Source organism: Lytechinus variegatus, chromosome 1, assembly GCF_018143015.1.
Source record: "Lytechinus variegatus isolate NC3 chromosome 1, Lvar_3.0, whole genome shotgun sequence".
Lineage (NCBI taxonomy): Eukaryota > Metazoa > Echinodermata > Echinoidea > Temnopleuroida > Toxopneustidae > Lytechinus > Lytechinus variegatus.
Genome location: NC_054740.1, coordinates 18,382,491 through 18,400,773, shown reverse-complemented (window position 1 = coordinate 18,400,773; position 18,283 = coordinate 18,382,491). Strand labels below are relative to the sequence as shown.

At 36.9% G+C, this 18,283-nt stretch overlaps 1 protein-coding gene across 1 annotated transcript in view; it reads right to left on the bottom strand.

Annotated features, from left to right (window-relative positions):
- The window catches only part of LOC121408117 (mothers against decapentaplegic homolog 5-like), a 29,718-nt gene extending 16,270 nt beyond the window's left edge, over positions 1-13,448 (bottom strand). The window contains exons 1-2 of the mRNA XM_041599453.1: positions 13,355-13,448; positions 8,722-9,321 (exon numbers count right to left, since the gene is read on the bottom strand). Coding sequence (XP_041455387.1) covers positions 8,722-9,121 — 400 coding nt within the window. The 5' untranslated portion in view covers positions 9,122-9,321; positions 13,355-13,448. The remainder of the gene's footprint in view (positions 1-8,721; positions 9,322-13,354) is intronic.
- Positions 13,449-18,283: the final 4,835 nt, after the last annotated feature.

Genomic DNA, 18,283 nt, shown 5'->3' with positions numbered 1-18,283 from the left:
CATCATATGATTTCATTATGGACATTTCTAAAGCAGCATCCCAACCCTGCATGATTGTGAAAGTGAAACAGAAAATATACACGGGGCTCAAGATAATTTTGCCTCCAAATGATCAAAAGAGCCATTGAAAATCCCAATTCACTACAAAGTAAAGAGTCCAATATCGCAGATATCAGGAAAGATTGTAAAAAGTAGCCCCCCCCCATTTTTGTTATGCCAAAAGTGAAAAGTTACAGGTTTTAGATAATTTTGTATAATGATTCACATCAACGTGTGAACCATAACAAGAGTGTTACAAAGGCGAGCACATAATACGCACACCTGTAACAAGAAAAAAGGAAGAAAAAGTGGAAGGTGGCGACTTCACCTTTGACCTCAAAATCAATAGAATTCCTGGGATCCATGCTAGAATCATAGACACCAAATTATCTGAGCCTAGGTGAAGTTAAACTGAAGTTATCGCATTTACAAGGACTACAGAAGGGTAAGATGAAAACATGTCACTATGACCTTGACCTTTTGACCTCAAAATCAATAGGCTTCCTGGGATCCATGCTAATATCATACACACCAAGTTAAACGTATATGAGCCTAGGTTAAGTTAAACAGAAGTTATTGCTTTAACAAGGACTGCAGAAGGGTAAGATGAAAACATGTCACTGTGACCTTGAATTTTGACCTTTTGACCTAAAATCATTAGGCTTTCAGGGCTCCAAGCTAGAATTAAACACACCATATTATATGAGCCTAGGTTAAGTTAAATTGAAGTTATCGCGTTCACAAGGAAAAGTTAACAGATGGATGGACACCGAGCGTGATACCATAATACATGTACATTGTACGTCCCGGGCATATAAAAAAAAAGCAGCTAAAATATACAGTGCTCTCTGCATCCAAAAATAAACTATATACAGGACTGGATCAATGGTGATTCACAACCAGGTCACTGTTTTCATAAATCTTGTCAGCTCTATCAAGTTGTTATTCTGACAGTTACCATAGTACTCGCAGACAAGAGCTTCTCGGCCAATCATAACCAAGTATTTCACTCACATGTCAGTTGTCAGAGCTGAAAACTCTCATGAAATATCTACATGTAGGTATCGACTTATTATTACTCTTTTTTAGAAGTGGTGAAGTGACTAAAATCATTATAAAGCAGAAGTTTTGAGGATCCCAATTAGCAGTGTCATGGTTATGTCGGGACTGAAGCGGCGACATGATGATTCACTACCAGGTGCCATAACCACAGCACCAGGGCACCTATAAACCACACCAATGTTTTCATCTCTGCTTGATGTAATCACACAAGATGCTAATCCAAATTGAATCAATGTATTTGAGATGAAAGAAGATGTGCAGAGCTCTACATGTAAACATGTTTCTATAGAACCACATTTCAGAAAATCAATGAAATTATATGTGCAATTACATGTATATTCAAATGCCTTCATCAGATTTGAAGTGTATGTAATAATGGTCTTTCCCTTTAGTCTTTTTTTTGTCACTGGCATAGTTTTGGGCATCTGTCCCCTTACCCCCCCCCCCCCCACTCCCACTACATTGGTAAAATTTTATAAATGCTCATAATGAATCAAACTTCAATTATTTTCCTCATAATCATTAACTCAGTTCATTTCAATGAGTCAGATTCTACTACAGTACATGCACAGACAGAATGATGTTAATAAACAATCAATATGAGTCAAAATATGATAATGAACAACACATTAGTTCCAAACAGAGGCAACCATAATTTGAACATACAATGTATGCATATTTTGTAACATTCAACAACACAAGTTTACTACTACAATGTACATGCAAAAAAAGGCAGTTTGTCAAACAAATGACAATACAATTAGTACCATTAGTTTCATGGTACCTTGGCATGGTGTATTGAAGTATCCACGCTGGAAGTCTACATACAGATGACATACCATCATGTTTTGACATGTGCGTGTGAACTCAATTTGATTATGTTTGAAAGGAGAGCCCAAAGAATGACCTATAGTACCATCATATCTCTCCTCCATACTGTGAATGGGGGTCAGTTTACACTCAACACAGACAAACAATGACCAACTGGGACATCCTGGGTTCAGCTGAGGTCAATCATCAACTTGTTTACTTGCTTCTCAAATCCCTAACCAGTGATTGATTACTTCAATTGTAGCATGTACTGAGTTAAGTGATGATCATAAAAGCTTCCAAGTTCATGGACACAGTTGTTATTCTATTTTATTTAAAGACATGGTACAAGTCTGAGAGGTGATATGAAAGGGAAATTGGGGAAGTGAGAGAAGACATTTTCAAATAAAGATACGCTCAACTGTGAATGTAGGCCCAAGGAGTGATATCTCCTTGGTAGCCCTACATGTACACTATAGAAGGCTTTCATATTCTGATTCTAAAAACAAGGGAAACTGCAACATGAAGCCATTGACTGAGAGCTGCCAGATTTAAAACCAAGTAGATTTTTTTTCAAATAAAAGAAAAAAATCAAATAAAGTTGTTGCCGCTTTTGTCAAAGTGCGCCAAATGGTTGCCTACATTGTACGCTATTTTATCAACGAGTCCACTTTTTTAAAGAGTGGTCTCATTAATTCATAACACTAAACATGTAACAGTGGACTCATGAATAAAATAGCATGGGTAACCGCAGCAACAGTTTTATGCACTGTGACAAAAGCGTGCATCAGTATTGAACATTTTTAAAATACATGTATTTGTATTGAATTATGCATAATTTATACAGGAAAATCAGCATGAACCATGGGTTCATCCATACGGTTTGCAAATCACCTAAAAGTTGGGGCTAAATACCCATGTACATGTACAATGTATGCGTCTACTCGATTAAAATTCATGGATGGGTAAAGACTATTTCTAAACTAAAGCTTATGTACAGTATGAAGAGGACCAGTTCTTTCCCACACTATGATAAGTTGAAGACAGATGCAATTGAGTGGCCATGGGTTTGCTATGCATGTATGTACACACTTTACAATGTACCAGCCATGACCTTCTCCTATTCAACCCTCCCTGAACAAATCAAGAACCGAATTCCTACAACCCAGTCATGTTGCCGAGACCACTAATGCAGTTTGCAGATTTTTATACTCGCTTTTCTCTTGTGATTATAGGGCAATGGCAGGGTAGAACTAAATTTTGCTCACACCTACTGAATTATCTTACAATATAATTCTATTCAATGCACTCAACAGTGTAGAATCTAAACATAAAGCAATCTAATCTCTCTAATTCAGTTTGGGTATTGAGTCCAATATAACTTTATAATTAAATAAATAAGAATCTACTTAAAAACATGTCCCCAGAGAAATGCTTTACATGTGAGATGACGCTATACAAGCAATTAAATAAGTGGGACTACTGGTTGGCATACTGTAGATTTACAAAGCCTCTGTAAAAGTGCCTGCTTCATGCAGCATCGTCATGGCAAGTACCCATATTAACATTTTTATTAGGGCAGATGCCATGTGTTTGTATGGCGTCTCTGCCGGCACATTATGCCAGGCAACACACTGCGAAATCAAGGCATGGATTTGCAGGCTAAGGCAGGAATAAGAGAGGACTGAGGGGTTTCCTAATTCAATAAAACATTTCCATGGAGCAGTGTTTAGCTTGATCTAGCTTAGCTAGCAAGCTGTACAGGCAGCCAAGAAGCTAGGCACCTACCTAGTATGCAGGCAAGCAGGTAGCCTGGGGGCAATGATGAGCTGTCACTAGTCAGTACGGAGAATAAAACCTATCTACAGTACATTGGTGCTCATTCAAAATCAAATTGTGATGAAGGGAGGGTATGCCGGTATTCATTGAAAAAAGAACGGTTTGTCACATGTTTAATGGTAAAAAATTTATACCATTATTACATATAGGTCCACAGTAAAAGCAAAGCGAATTAAGTTTGCTGGGTACTTTTCAAATATTATTCAACAAAGCCATGTCAATAGATGAGAAAACTACATGCATATGTACATGCAACAGTGTTTTGGCAAGAGAATGTACACTTCAAATGCACATGTATGAAGGCCAACAAATAAATAAGGCCTACAGTATATTACAAACTACAAAGACAGGTACTATCATTTTCCATAAAATCATTCAAAAAGTATGTACATGTAGGCCTAAATGCAGAAAATGGGAGACACAGCCATCTGACGAAATAGAAAGAAAACACAGTGAATTAAAAAAAAACCCAGGTAAAATACTAAAAGAGAAGATGAAAAAAGTGGAGAAGAAAGACAGGAGATGATGGAGAGAGAGAGAGCTGGTGATATGAGATGGTACACAGTATGAGTCATTTTGGGCTTGAGGATTGGTTTTCACTCAGTTGGATTCACACAGTCATTCTAGAGGAGCTCCCTGCATGTATTTTATAATTTACCTGTCTTTAGATACATCCCGCCAATCAATATAGAATTCATGTACATTTGCATTTAACATCACAATCTATCTGTTAATACATGTATGTACATATACATGTACATGTAGTATAGTACATGTATACGGTATGCCTACACGTAGATACATGTATATGTGATTTAAGCAGTCTACACATACATTAGGCCTGGGACTTTTTTTTCTCTTCGGGTACCCGTGGTAATTTTCGGGCGGGTCCCGGGTACCTGAAAATCATGCCGCTCGAAATATGACTGGTGGAAAAACCCCATTGGTGACGTCATCAAGCCAATGCGATGCAGGCCAATTTATGAATGAAAATATACTAAGCATGCGCATTGCAAGCCTCCCGTGCGTCACGCAGTATTCCATCGAAACAAGTCTGCAATACTCTGTCACCTCATACCAAAATCGACCTACAATTCCACTTTTCTATATTTTATATGAATCATAAAAGGTATTCTCAGAGGATCTGTTTTCTCACCGATACCGCACAGGTAAGCAAATGTTTATTACTTCTTGCTTTTCCGTCAAAATCGTACGAAGTAGCGTCGATTACATCGTGTTCGTGAGTTTGTAGAATCTATCGCTACGTGAACAAAGTCAATTGATTTCCGGGTTTCGGAGCGTCAAATGCGCCAGCCAATCACGATCGTGTTACCATTTTCGGTTTATGATGAACTGAAAATGGTATCAAGAACGTGATTGGCTGGCGCCTCGTATGCTCCGAAACCCGGAAATCAATTGACTTTGTTCACGTAGTGATAGATTCTACAAACTCACAAACACGATGCAACATCGACGCTACTTCGTAAGATTTTGACGGAAAAGCAAGAAGTAATAAAATTTGCTTACCTGCGTGGTATCGGTGAGAAAACAGATCCTCTGATAATACCTTTCATAATTCATATGAAATAAAGGAAAGTGGAATTCTAGGTCGATTTTGGTACGAGGTGACAGAGTATTGCAGACTTGTTTTGACGGAATACTGCGTGGGCTGGGCTTGCAATGCGCATGCTTACTATATTTTCATTCATAAATTGGCTTGCGTCGCAGTGGCTGGATGACGTCACTGCGCTCCAAAGAAACATGGCGACGATTGAACGATCTCAGTCACATCATCATCACTTGAAAAACTAGTATATTTATGGATATTTCGAGGAGAATTGGTGAGATTCAAAATGAGACTTGTGTACTTTAGTGATGAGTTTACAATCATGTCTTACACTACGCAATACAAATCAAATGTACGTTATACTGGTGAGCAATTTTCCGGTATCGGGTATTGATTTTTCTACCCGGGTACCCGAGGCTTCCGGGCGGGACCCGGGTACCTGGGTTTTAGTCCCAGCCCTAACATACATACACATCTAGTCTACTGTAGATCCATTAGATGTATGTAGAGAAGACCAACATTATCCATTAGAAATGTTTATAAGCCGAATTTGCATATTAGTGAACCATAAATTTTTTTGTTGGGTGGCGTTATTTGCCCCAACGAAATGGGATAAATGAGGCCACTTGATTAAAATCTATTTTATGTTGCTGAATTCGAATTAAAATAGTTCAGTTGGTTTGATACAATCATTTAACATTTACTAGTAACAATCAAACAATCATAGTAACATTTATTCATTTACCAAAACACCAACCTTTTAGGACTTACATGTATTATATCCAATATTATGGGGAAAAAAGATTCTCAGGACTCATTGTTTTCTACTGTAACAGTGGTATTATTGTGTACCTAACTTTGGTAGTGGACATATACATGTACACTATATTCAATCAAGTGATAATCAAGTGATATCAACACTGCATTTTAGTTTAACAGATGTGACCATAGAGTTTTAATTATTACTGTGTTTAATCGGCATTTGAATCGGCTCACCTTTCACATAGTGAAAGGCAAATTCAAAACTATTTGAACATAAACCTCTTTGAAGGAAAATCACTAGGCAACAAATAGCACACTTGATTCCCATTTTAAAACCTTTCCTTGAGAAGATCTGAAGGTATTCAGTATAATGAGATCAATACCACTTATTCAGGATATAAACATATAAAGTACAATGCTCCCTCTTCACCCCTACACTATACTACATCATCCACCCACTCAGGATGCTTTCAATTCAGTGTGTACAGTATTATAATAGAAATGGACTTCCATTGTTTCCTAGAAGCCTTATGTTGATGTGCACTCACCTATAAAACATAGGCACAAAAGAGATTTTATGCCAAACACACATACTCATGAAGTCCACTGTAATTACTCATTACTTTCTATGAGGCTATCACATCAATAACAAAGGTGTTCATAACTGTGGGTGTAAATCTTGGAAGGCCCTTTTTTTTCTTTGAACGTAAACAGGATATACTGTAACACATGCTGCAAGTTGAAATTCTTCAGACCAAATTATGTAGATCTATTAGAATCAAATGATTCTTATTGACAAGAGCAAGAGGATATCTTTGTATGGAGACAGGAAGGTGTTTGTATTGATTATTGTTGATATTCTATTCATTGCTCATCCATTAATCATCGACAGTATACATGTATGTGCATGGACTAACAAAAGAAAAGGTGTTAAAAGCACACTTGCTTCCAAATGAAAGTAAAAATGCAACAAATGCATTAATGTATGACTCATACATGTACATTCTCACTGCCAGGTGGCAACAAAGCAGTGGCAAAACTGAGGTGGCAACTTTTCATTAGTACCTTATTATTGCACCATTTATCATAAGAAAACATCTATCCCATAAATTACCATATAAGTTCCTTATTACATGAAGTCCTCTTTGATTTGGTAATGATTTAATTGTTTTCAGCTGTATTAAAGAGAACAAATTTAGCAACTACATGTAGGCCAATTTGTAATGATAAATTGTTTGGATTCAGAAGCAAGTTAAAAAAAAATGTTTCTAAACAAAATATCACCTGGTATTGAATATAAACAGCACACCAGAAGTTAAATATTTTCTCAAAGATACAGAGTCAAATTATGCATAATAGGTTTTTAAAAACATAATAATATAATGTAAAAACAGGTAAGGGCCTATACTAAAGATGATAATACATGTAGTTTCAATATTCTAAATTAAAAGTGGCCTGAATGAAATGTGTTAGATGGTCATTGTACTAGTCATTAGACTCGTTTAAAGTTACAAGCAATGTGTTATTTTTATGATAAACAAGTAAATGCACAAGAAAGAAGCGAAGAAATTACAACTGTGTTCACCTGATGACTAACTTCATCTTCAATGAATCATCCGCTTATGGAAGGTCATGTATGGTCAAGTATACTTATTCATATAAATGACATGCACAAACATCATTGTCTTGATTTTAAATGCTCACCAACATGTTAATTAACTTTAAAATAACATTGATGACCTAACACGACCCTACTACAGGTAGCCAATCGGTGTCTATGCATGATCCTACTGTGGTTTGGGAAAGTTCTCAGAAATGAGACATCTGCATGCATCTTCAACAGAGGAGAGTGAATAGATAAGGTATCTTTCGAGATACCACACTGAGCTTATCATTCATGTACAATTGTACATGTATTATTACAGAAATTCCGTTACAATATTTGTAACGGAATTTCTGTTTTTCAGACATGCTGAAACGGAATTGAAGGTTTTCTGAAATGGAAAAGCAAATTTTTAAAACAAAAAATCCCTATCCGTACTTGCAGTTTACAGATAAATAACTTCTTTTAATTATGCAACAAGTTAAAGAATTGATTATTTTACAGATGAATGAAATTTTATCGATAATTTTTGTTGTTTTTTTACATCGTTTCGAGCAGTCAATGATTTTCGCCTATCCATCATTTTGGATTTCAAGAGTACAGCGATATTGTGCTGTTACATCTTTGAGCGTAGAGGGTAGCAACACACAGCCGTGTTGTTAAAATCTAATGATGTGTGCATGTGAGTGTTTTTGATACGGTCGACACCGAGGGCCCGGGCAAGTGGTACAATTGAGTGTGATGGAGTTGAGTACAGTCACGATGTGTGGATTGTCATAATTGTAGCGTGGTGAGATCGTGTTTTGTGGCCATTTAATGTTTGTATTTTGTTGAGATTTTGAGGTAATTTTGTTGCTGTTCTGTGTATTTTGAGGAAAAAAAATGTTTTCCATGATTTTCCATTTGAAATGCCACTTGCCATTTCAAAAGGCCGTTTCTGTGGATTCCGTTCGTTTTCAGAAATCGCGAAAAATCACTGTTCCTACATGTAAATGTACATTACAAACATACAAAAATAAAATGCAAAAAGATTACATACCTGGACTTTCAACTCTCTTGTAGTGGTAGGGATTAATGCAGACCTCTTTTTGTTTTTTACCAAAGGCATAATCACAGCAGTCCAATGCTTTTAGTTCATGATGGCTTTGTAGATCTGGCCAACGCCAAACCCTGCAATATATAACATGTGGAAGTCCTTTCCTATGAGAAACCTGCAACCTGCCATCCAGAGACCTGGGGATAGTTACACACTTGCTCAGTTCACCAGGACGTGAAAGGGCTCGTTCCAACTCTTCCATGGCACCCTTCTTCTTCTTGAGTTTCTTTACGAGAGAGTCCACAGCCTTCTCTGCCCATTTTTCTTCCTCATCTCCCTGCTTCCAGCCCAGCAGCCGCTTCACTACTGGGCTCGTAAAAGAAAAGAGGCTCGCCATCGACATTATGAAGCAAGCTTCTTGAAGAGGTGGCTTGCTAGTAGAAGATGTCTTCTAAATGACAGTGTTGCTCACTTGCTCTTACTAAGAGCACACTGTTGGTCCAGATGGGATAGTGACTGATTAAGAGATGAGTCAATGCTGACTTGAAATCCTATTTGCTTCTTGATGTATTCTTGTCTTGTTGAAGAGAGCATGCCCAGCACCTAGGTGAAGGAAGAAAACAAATGAAAAGGAAAATGACAATGAATCATGATGACAGTGATACACTTATCTGTAACTCAAAAAGTTCAACACTTCAGCATATGACAAGTGTTGTGAAGGCTCTGAAAATGACACCAACTACTGAGATAAACTGTAAACCAGTACATGCTTTTCAAAAGGAAAGGGGGGGGGTACATGTAATACAATTTATTCAGCGTACATGTACACATCTTTCTGTCACGTCAATGAACACTACAGCAGTGGTCATTTCCGACAGAGACCTTCATTGGAAATTGTGATAGCTATTAGCTGCAAAGTAACAGACATGATGTTCAAATTGCTGATTGAATTAGCAGGCTTCAGAGTGATACACAGGGAATGAAGAGACACGAGAACCACACTCAGAACGAATCTGATGAATGAAAAACATGACAAGTCATGCAAGGTAAACAGACCAACAATGTACAACATGATTACAGAAAAGCATTTTCTGTCTCATTTCACAATTTTCCTGAGTTTTTTATACAAATATTTCAATCTTATTATTTTGGTTGATGTTGAATATTCTTACAGACACCTTTTCAATGATTGTTAAATGTATATGAGAAATATTAATGCATGGCATTCCATCAATGAGGCATCTTTTTGTGCTTTGTTAGATTCATGGCATTTGCTTTATAATTTCAGGGTTAAAAAAAAAAACACTGCCAATGTCAGGGAATTCCCCTTCTTTGACTCCATTTAATTGGTACATTTAAAAAATTTTAAGGACCATAAGTCCTTCTTCAACTTCAACTTAATCATCAATTAAATCTTATTCAATAGCCCAATATTTCTACAAATTACCAATTTATACATGTTTATAGTATCAAAACATTTCTTGAATGAGTTTGCCATGTTTGAATAAGAAACAAGAAAATACACTCACACCAGATTCTTAATGTTTTTGCAGTCTTTGCTGAATTATATATTCACTGAATGAATTGACGAGACCATCAAGTTGACATCAACCACTTTTTTATAAGTGTTTTTACCCCCCCCCCAAAAAAAAAAAAATTACAGCAATATGACAAATATCTTACCTCAATGAAGAAATTATCATGGTTATAAGATGTTGGTGATATTAGGATTCTATCAGAATGATCAAACAATAAGGACTTCACATGGTGAGACCTACACTGTACAAACAGGTCAGCAAATATTTTCAGTATATATGTTGCAACTTGCAAGTGAATTACAGTAGGTAAGCTATACTACATGTATATCAGTAAAAATATCACAAAATTAATCATAAAATTACATTTCACATTATGACATCCTTTTAAAATATTTCAAAAGGATGTATTTCCTATTTCAAATCCTTGTTTTCATGTACATTCTACATTTTGATAAGTCAAGTTATTTTTCTATTTTTTTTATTGAGATAAGGATGTGTGCAATAAAACACATTCACAAATCACAATAATAAAATTGGCATTACTTTATGCAATAGAACAACTTGAAATGACAAACTTGGATTTTCTTCTTCATCAAAATCAAGACAAATGCCTAGTAATATTTTACAATAAATAAATTATAATTTTTTGAGACATAACATCACCCAGAAACTATGGTGAAACAAACTCCCCACTCAAGCCATCACTATGTATGGATTTATTCTTCTTCGTATGTTATCATTTCTGACCGCTCACAAGATTTAGCGAAAAACTTGGTAAATCTGGACATTCCTGTCCTGATTTTAATGAAGTAGGCCTATAAATTGAAACTGTACATTGCATGGCCTAGGACTAGGCCTTCTACCGCTTCATGTTTAGGCCTAGAACAAATTGAACAAAAATCCACCAATTTTTTGTGAGAAAGTTTCAACTGACAGACAGTTCTTACTTCACTATATAACAAAGCCACATCAAGCCGACTACCGTCTGTTAATAATGGGGAATAATAAAAATGTCAGAGAAATAATGACCTACGCAACAGTAAAGAGATGACACACAAATGATTACAAGATTCTGTCAGTGACCTTCCTGAATGAGAACTAAAGGCAAAACACCTAAATTTTCATTGCTCTAGCCTTTTTGATCTGTTTTGAAGATACAGTATTACATTAACACTTTTGTTTAATTCAGTTCACCCTCGGCCATCCATCGCAAGTATGCACTGCAATGAAAACAGGCATGTGATGAATGTCATGCATGTTCATAAATGAAAAAGTTTAGTGTCTCATACATGAACTTTAATAATTAATATCATGAAGATTCGTACTGACCATCACTCTTATACAGCACAGCCATTTGGAAAAGTTAACAAGCAAAGTTTTAAGTTTTATTACAAAGTATTATTAGGCAATATTATAGCGAAAATGTAATTCAAGATGCATTACAAGATCTAGTACATGTACAACCAGATCTACAAATGTATTTGAATTCAAACATCGTATATTTTGTAGGGTCTTAGAAGACCAAAAATAAAGTGTCCAGATACCCCTCCCTCATCCTACAGTGTACCTGTTATTACCATGGTGAATCTTATAAATGAGACTGGATGCTGATCTTCATCTGTTTTTTTTTTATAGAAAAAACTTGGATTAAAGATTTGATTAGCCTTGTCAGATGGCTCTAGAACTTTTAACTTAGAAATAGAAGAGAATAATAATTATTTATAATCGTGTATTAAATTTTAGTATTATTTCACAAATACTAACATTTAATATGTGATTATAAATAATAATTAGTTTATACTAATTATTTATAATTATGTATTACATTTTAGAATTTGTGAAATAATAACTTTTATCTATAAATTGTTCTTCAAATGGCATCACTAGTCCGAAGTATGTCATCACGAAGTGGTTCAAGGGTCAGGTCTATTGTCTGCTTTGTTGACAAACAGATCGAGGGATCTACAGGAGATCGGGTCTGGTAAGAAACATCTCATCTTTAACATTTAGGTATAGTGAAATAATTTTTATACCTTTATACACATTAGGCACCTGAAGGTTCATAGATAAATAAAATTCTACCCTACAAAGCAATTTCACCCTCTAACTATGGATTTCCTAGGGAACTCCATCTTACATGTGTCTCTTATACATATGGGAGGGGATTCAACTAGCCTCCAATGATGATGAAGTATGATCAGTTCCCCCATGTCTGCGCACCCGCGTATCTGTGCGATTCTATTAAAAGAAGATATGCAACGAGCACGAACTTTACACATGCAATACATAGACAGGTATTCATAAAAAAATTTGACTCAAAATGGGGAAAAATAATGAATTCAGGGAATTTTATGTGACAGCCTAAAAATGCAGCCTTTGTCATCATAATCCCCGAATGGTGTGCAAAGTGAATGAGTGCGCAGACATGGGGTACCATTTTTTTTTTCCAATCTGAAAATCCCTGCCCGAGGTTTTTTCAAGAAAATCCTATATTTTTTTATTTCTTAATGAGAAATTTCGTTCACTTACTCTTAATGATATAAGGAACATTATTAACCAAAAGATTTTGTGAAATAAGAAGAAATTCATGTTAAATCTGAACTCAAATTGTTAGATGCGCAGACCTGGGGCCCACCATCATACGGTATATATAGGGCCTAGGCCTGTGTCAAAGTTTTTTAAAAAGACATCATCATGGACTCCTTAATTAAGTCAGACTAGGCCTATTAAAGGCAAAGTTCCATTAACAATAAAAAATAATCAGTGCAGTCTTCTTAGCGCAATTGGATTTTCTGCACCTCAGCCTCCACCCAATTCAGTCTCAAGCAGTCATGGCAATGTTCTCCACAATCCTGAAATGAACATGTTGCGTTTATTTCAGCTTCACCGGGTTCCTACGTTTTGACATGCATACTTTGACAGAGAGCGACTAGCGAGTAGCAGCGCAGAGATGTCTTCTGCGCCGCATTCCCCCGCTGCCACAAACACTCAAAGCCTCATAATATACCCACACACGTCAACAGCAGTTTGTCTAGACTTCGAATTCAATCCTAAAACACGAGCATAATAATTTCCTTGATATATCATTAATATCTTACCCTCAATCAACGATGATCAACTAAAGAATGACGATGAGGAGAATTCGTTTGCCTTCTCAAATCGGTTGTGTGAAGTATTTTATCTATCCCAATCAATAAGATGAATCACCCGAATACCACATCGCGCGGATATCCACGCCGATACCGTGCATGCACACTACGAACGGCAAAGATCATTTCGCTAGTACACAAAAATTGGCGACAGCGAGACTACTCTAATGTGTATACAACGGGCATTGGGATATTCATCCGCGCTTTCTGAATCATCAAGTAACAATCGTATTTTCATAGAAAACGTAAATGATTATTGTCAGTGTCAGTCCATGTCAGTCTTGATTTAGTAACTTAATTATCTATGCTGTATTAATCACATTGCCATGTAAAATAGCATTAACTTTAGTTTTAGGAATAAAGATCATGAACTCGCTCTTTGCGGTCAATTGAGGTAGGTAGTGCTGTGGCCATAATATACATAGGGTTAATACATGACGTAGGCTTTTCCGGCGACAGTCAGTCGGAGTCGTACTCCCATACAAACACTGGGGTATCGGAGAGAGACCACCCCGCTGGGATTCCGGAGTTATCCTTTTGCAATACGAGGAAAACCACATCATGATCTTCTTGATGTTTTTTTTTGCAAGAGTTCAGAACAAGGCATGTACAGAATATTATCTAACACTACATGACTTGTGAAAACAAATCACTGCTACCAATCTAAATAAAACTTGTAAAAATGAAATCTGCGCAGCTATACGGTGGCAGCGGCAGGATACTTGATCTACATGTATAGGATTTTGTTAGGGAGCGGGGGCGATTTATTTCCAATTCGTCTAATTACCATCTCGTCTACTATCATTAGGTCTACCATCAGTTCGTCCACTCACCACATGATCTCCTTTCATTCAGTCTAATGCAATTCCGTGGGAAGTAGACCAACTGGTCATGAGACGAAATGGTCATAGACGAAATGGTGATTGGACGGAGTGATGATTGGACCAAATGGTTAATCAGTGGCGTAAATACCAGGGGGCACGTGCCCCCCCCCCCACATCGGCTGGCAAAGTAAAACGGGGGAAAAAGGAGAAAAAGAAGGAGAAGTAAGAGAAACGTAGAGGGTGATAAGAAATTATTGTATTTTATATAGCTATATGTATATGGAGGGCTAATGTGTTAATCATTCCTGGTGCTCGCATTGTCTGAGTAATATATACATATCTTACCCATATCTTATGGGTAAGAAGTAATTCTAACAGAATCAGCATGCGCTTGCATGGTGCTCGCATTAGATGACAATATGGTGAGATATGTATACTCTTCATGAATTCCTTAAAAAGTCCTTGAATTGCCCTGTTTCGGGACAATATATACAAAAAAAAATCAGCTCGCATTGTTTGTTTTGTGAGAAAGGTACGTATCATGATTACAAAACTTTGGTTATGATATCCTTTCTTAGGTCTGAATATCAAAAAATTTCAGCTAGGCGCGCTTAGCGCTCGTATTATTTGATAAGTGAGATACATATCCGTTTAATGGCACCGTCCTTTAAATGTCTCAATTAGGACATTATACCTGGCCATTCAGCGCGCTTCGCGCGCCCACTAATTTTTGCTGGTGCCCCCCATGTCATGACCCACGGTACGCCACTGGATGGCTGTTAGATGAAATGTTGATGGACGGAATGGCATAAGACTGAATGAAAGTAGACCATGTGGACGAATTTGCAGGAGGCGAGGGGCAGATGGATGATTTGTTTGATAATTTTTTTAACAAGACAGCAAGTTATGATATACAAAAACGAGCGCAGATAACAGGGCCTCGATCAGTGGAGAGAGGGTGGGGGTAGAGGCTACACAATATCCCATTATGTCATATATATATAATATAGGCGGATCCAGGGGGAGGGGCCCGCCCCCCCCCCCCCTAGAGAAAAAAAAGAAAGGGGGAGGGATATACAAAAAGAAGAGGAAAAATAAGAGGAGGAAGAATAAAATAAGGTGGGGGGAGACTTGGAAAATAAAACAAAATCCTTTGATTTGTACTACTCTATATTAATTCTGTAACAAGCCTACTTAAAATTCCCTTTTCATGACAGAGTAAAACAAATTTCTGCTCGAGATTTGCGCTTGCATTAATTGTTACAACTGAATGCATCCTATATAATTACAAAAGTGCTTGAAATGTCAAGTTTTTAAGCCTTGATATATCAACAAATTTCGTGCTCTCATTTAGGCGTTTTAGATTGATAAATAAGATCATAACATTTTCATGAATTCCATTACTGAATGTCCCATTGGGAATATCGACAAGTAAGTCACAAGTCTAGGAAGATAGTCATATTATAATAATACAATATCCTTAGAATGTCCCGGTCCTGGGTCAAAAAAAGTAATAAAAAAAATATCAGCTTGCACTTCGCGGTTGCATGATTATTAAGTGTAATCTACATCCACTTTACTATTTTCCTACATAGTGCTTGAAATAGTCCAAAATAGTGCTCAAATTGACCTTTTTTGATCGGAATATCAAATATTTTCAGCTCGCACTTCGTGCTCGCATTATTGATTTTAATTCATAATTAAGATATTGAATCAGAATGCCCAGATTCTTCGTCTAAATCCAAAACACACACACGCATGATTATTGAGATACGCAGCTTGTTCTTTAAAGGTCAAGTCCACCTCAGAAAAATTTTGATTTGAATCAATAGAGAAAAACCAGACAAGCACAATGCTGAAAATTTCATCAAAATCGGATGTAAAATAAAAAAGTTATGACATTTTAAAGTTTCGCTTATTTTGAACAAATAGTTATATGAACGAGCCCGTTACACCCAAATGAGAGAGTCGATGATGTCACTCACTCACTATTTCTTTTGTTTTTTATTGTTTGAATTATACAATATTTCAATTTTTGAGAATTTGATGATTAGGACCTCCTTGCCTGAAGCACAAAATGTTAAAATAATGGAATTCCACGTGTTCAGGGAGGAATGAAACTTCACTTCACATGACAATGACGAGAAAATCAAAATATTTCATATAATAAAATACAAAAGAAATAGTGAGTGATGTCATCAGTTCCCTCATTTGCATACCGACCGAATGTGTGCATATAACTTTTTGTGTAATGAAGCAAAACTTCGAAATGTCATAACTTTCTTATTTTACATCCCATTTTGATGAAATTTTCAGTGATATGCTTGTTGAATTTTTCTCTTTTTATTCAAATCAAGTTTTTGTTGGGGTGGACTTGTCCTTTAAAACGAGCTTCAATTATCCAGTTTTAAATCAGAATATCAAAATTTTTCTGTTCGCGCTTCACACTCGCATTATTAATGTTGCGTTGCTGCGACATTATGCGTTGGTGCGACATTATCGGTTGTAACAAAAGCTCGAAGTGCGATAAAGAATATGTACAAATTATGTGTAGGTTTCAAGTACTTCACCGAATTTTTTTCCCTTCCCCTCGTGCCTCGCTGTCTCCCGTGTTTTTTTTTTAACCAGCCTATTGGGGGGGGGGGCATGTCCGCACGTCCGTGCCTCCCAGCGGCCCTTCCCTGCAATTACATTACTAGGCACTAAATCCCAAACGTTTCACGACCAAGAAAAAAAGGAGAAAGGAAAGGAAAATGGCAAAAGATTTTTCATGTATTGTGTCAAAGTCCATCATAATTATATTTATTTTTTAAAAAAGCCTAGAGTTTCGCTCTTTAGAAACACTCCCTGTAAATATCCCAAACTTAATTAGGCCATAGAACCATTACGGACATCACAACATTGAATAGAAAACACATTGTATCTAGCGAAGTGGAAAACAACACAAGGATATAGCGTTCGAAGAAAAATCATCATGGAGGCAACGGGAATCGAACCCGGGACCATCCGATCTTAACTTCGAACGCTCTGCCTACTGAGCTATACCCCCATACTCATTTAGTAAACATTTCGGAAGAGTAATATCCGAAAATAATGTTATAATGATATAATGTTCGTTTGAACTTTGATCAATGGTAGGATAGGCCTATATATCGATTGTATAAAGTGGCGGATATTAAGCCAGGATCGAGTACAGTACCCAGCCCAGGATTTTTTGGGGGACATTTTCCTCTAAAAATATCTGGCAATCACGCAAGCACCCCACAAAAAATATAAAAAAAATCACCACAGGTTCCATGGGTTGGAGACCAATGCGTAATATAAACATTTTCTAGGCTCGTGCTACTACTTCTACTACTAACTACTACTACTACTACTACTACTACTACTACTACTACTACTACTACTACTACTACTACTACTACTACTACTACTACTACTACTACTACTATACTACTACTACTACTATACTACTACTACTACTACTACTACTACTACTACTACTACTACTACTATACTACTATCGAGCAAAAAAAAAACCACACACACACCGAGAAACATCAACAGTAATGACATAAATTTGGGCTTTAAAGCCCCAGTCACATATAGACCCCGGACCATCCCGGATCTGATCCGGGGTGGTCCGGGGAGAGATCCGTGTTGGCGCCTTGGGCATCCTTGGAGGTCCGGGGTGGTCCGTGTTGGTCCTTGAACGTCCGGGAGGCCAACACGGCAGTTTTTGACTGTCAAAAACATCCGGCGTCATCCGTGGACTGCCGGGTTGGCAAAGCCATCCGGGGTGGTCCGTGTATGTCCGTGTGGCTACCGTGTAGGTCAGTGTGGCTGCCGTGTAGGTCCGTGTAGCTGCCGTGTAGGTCCGTGTGGCTGCCTGGAGTATCCTTGGCAGTCCGTGTTCTTTTTTTCCCATCAAATATTTACAACGCTATTTACTTTATGAACTTTTCAGTAGTTGTTAAACAGTTGATACAAACATGCTTAATTTATTTATGATTAAATGGATGATTAAATGATTCAGGATATTTTCTTACGCTTT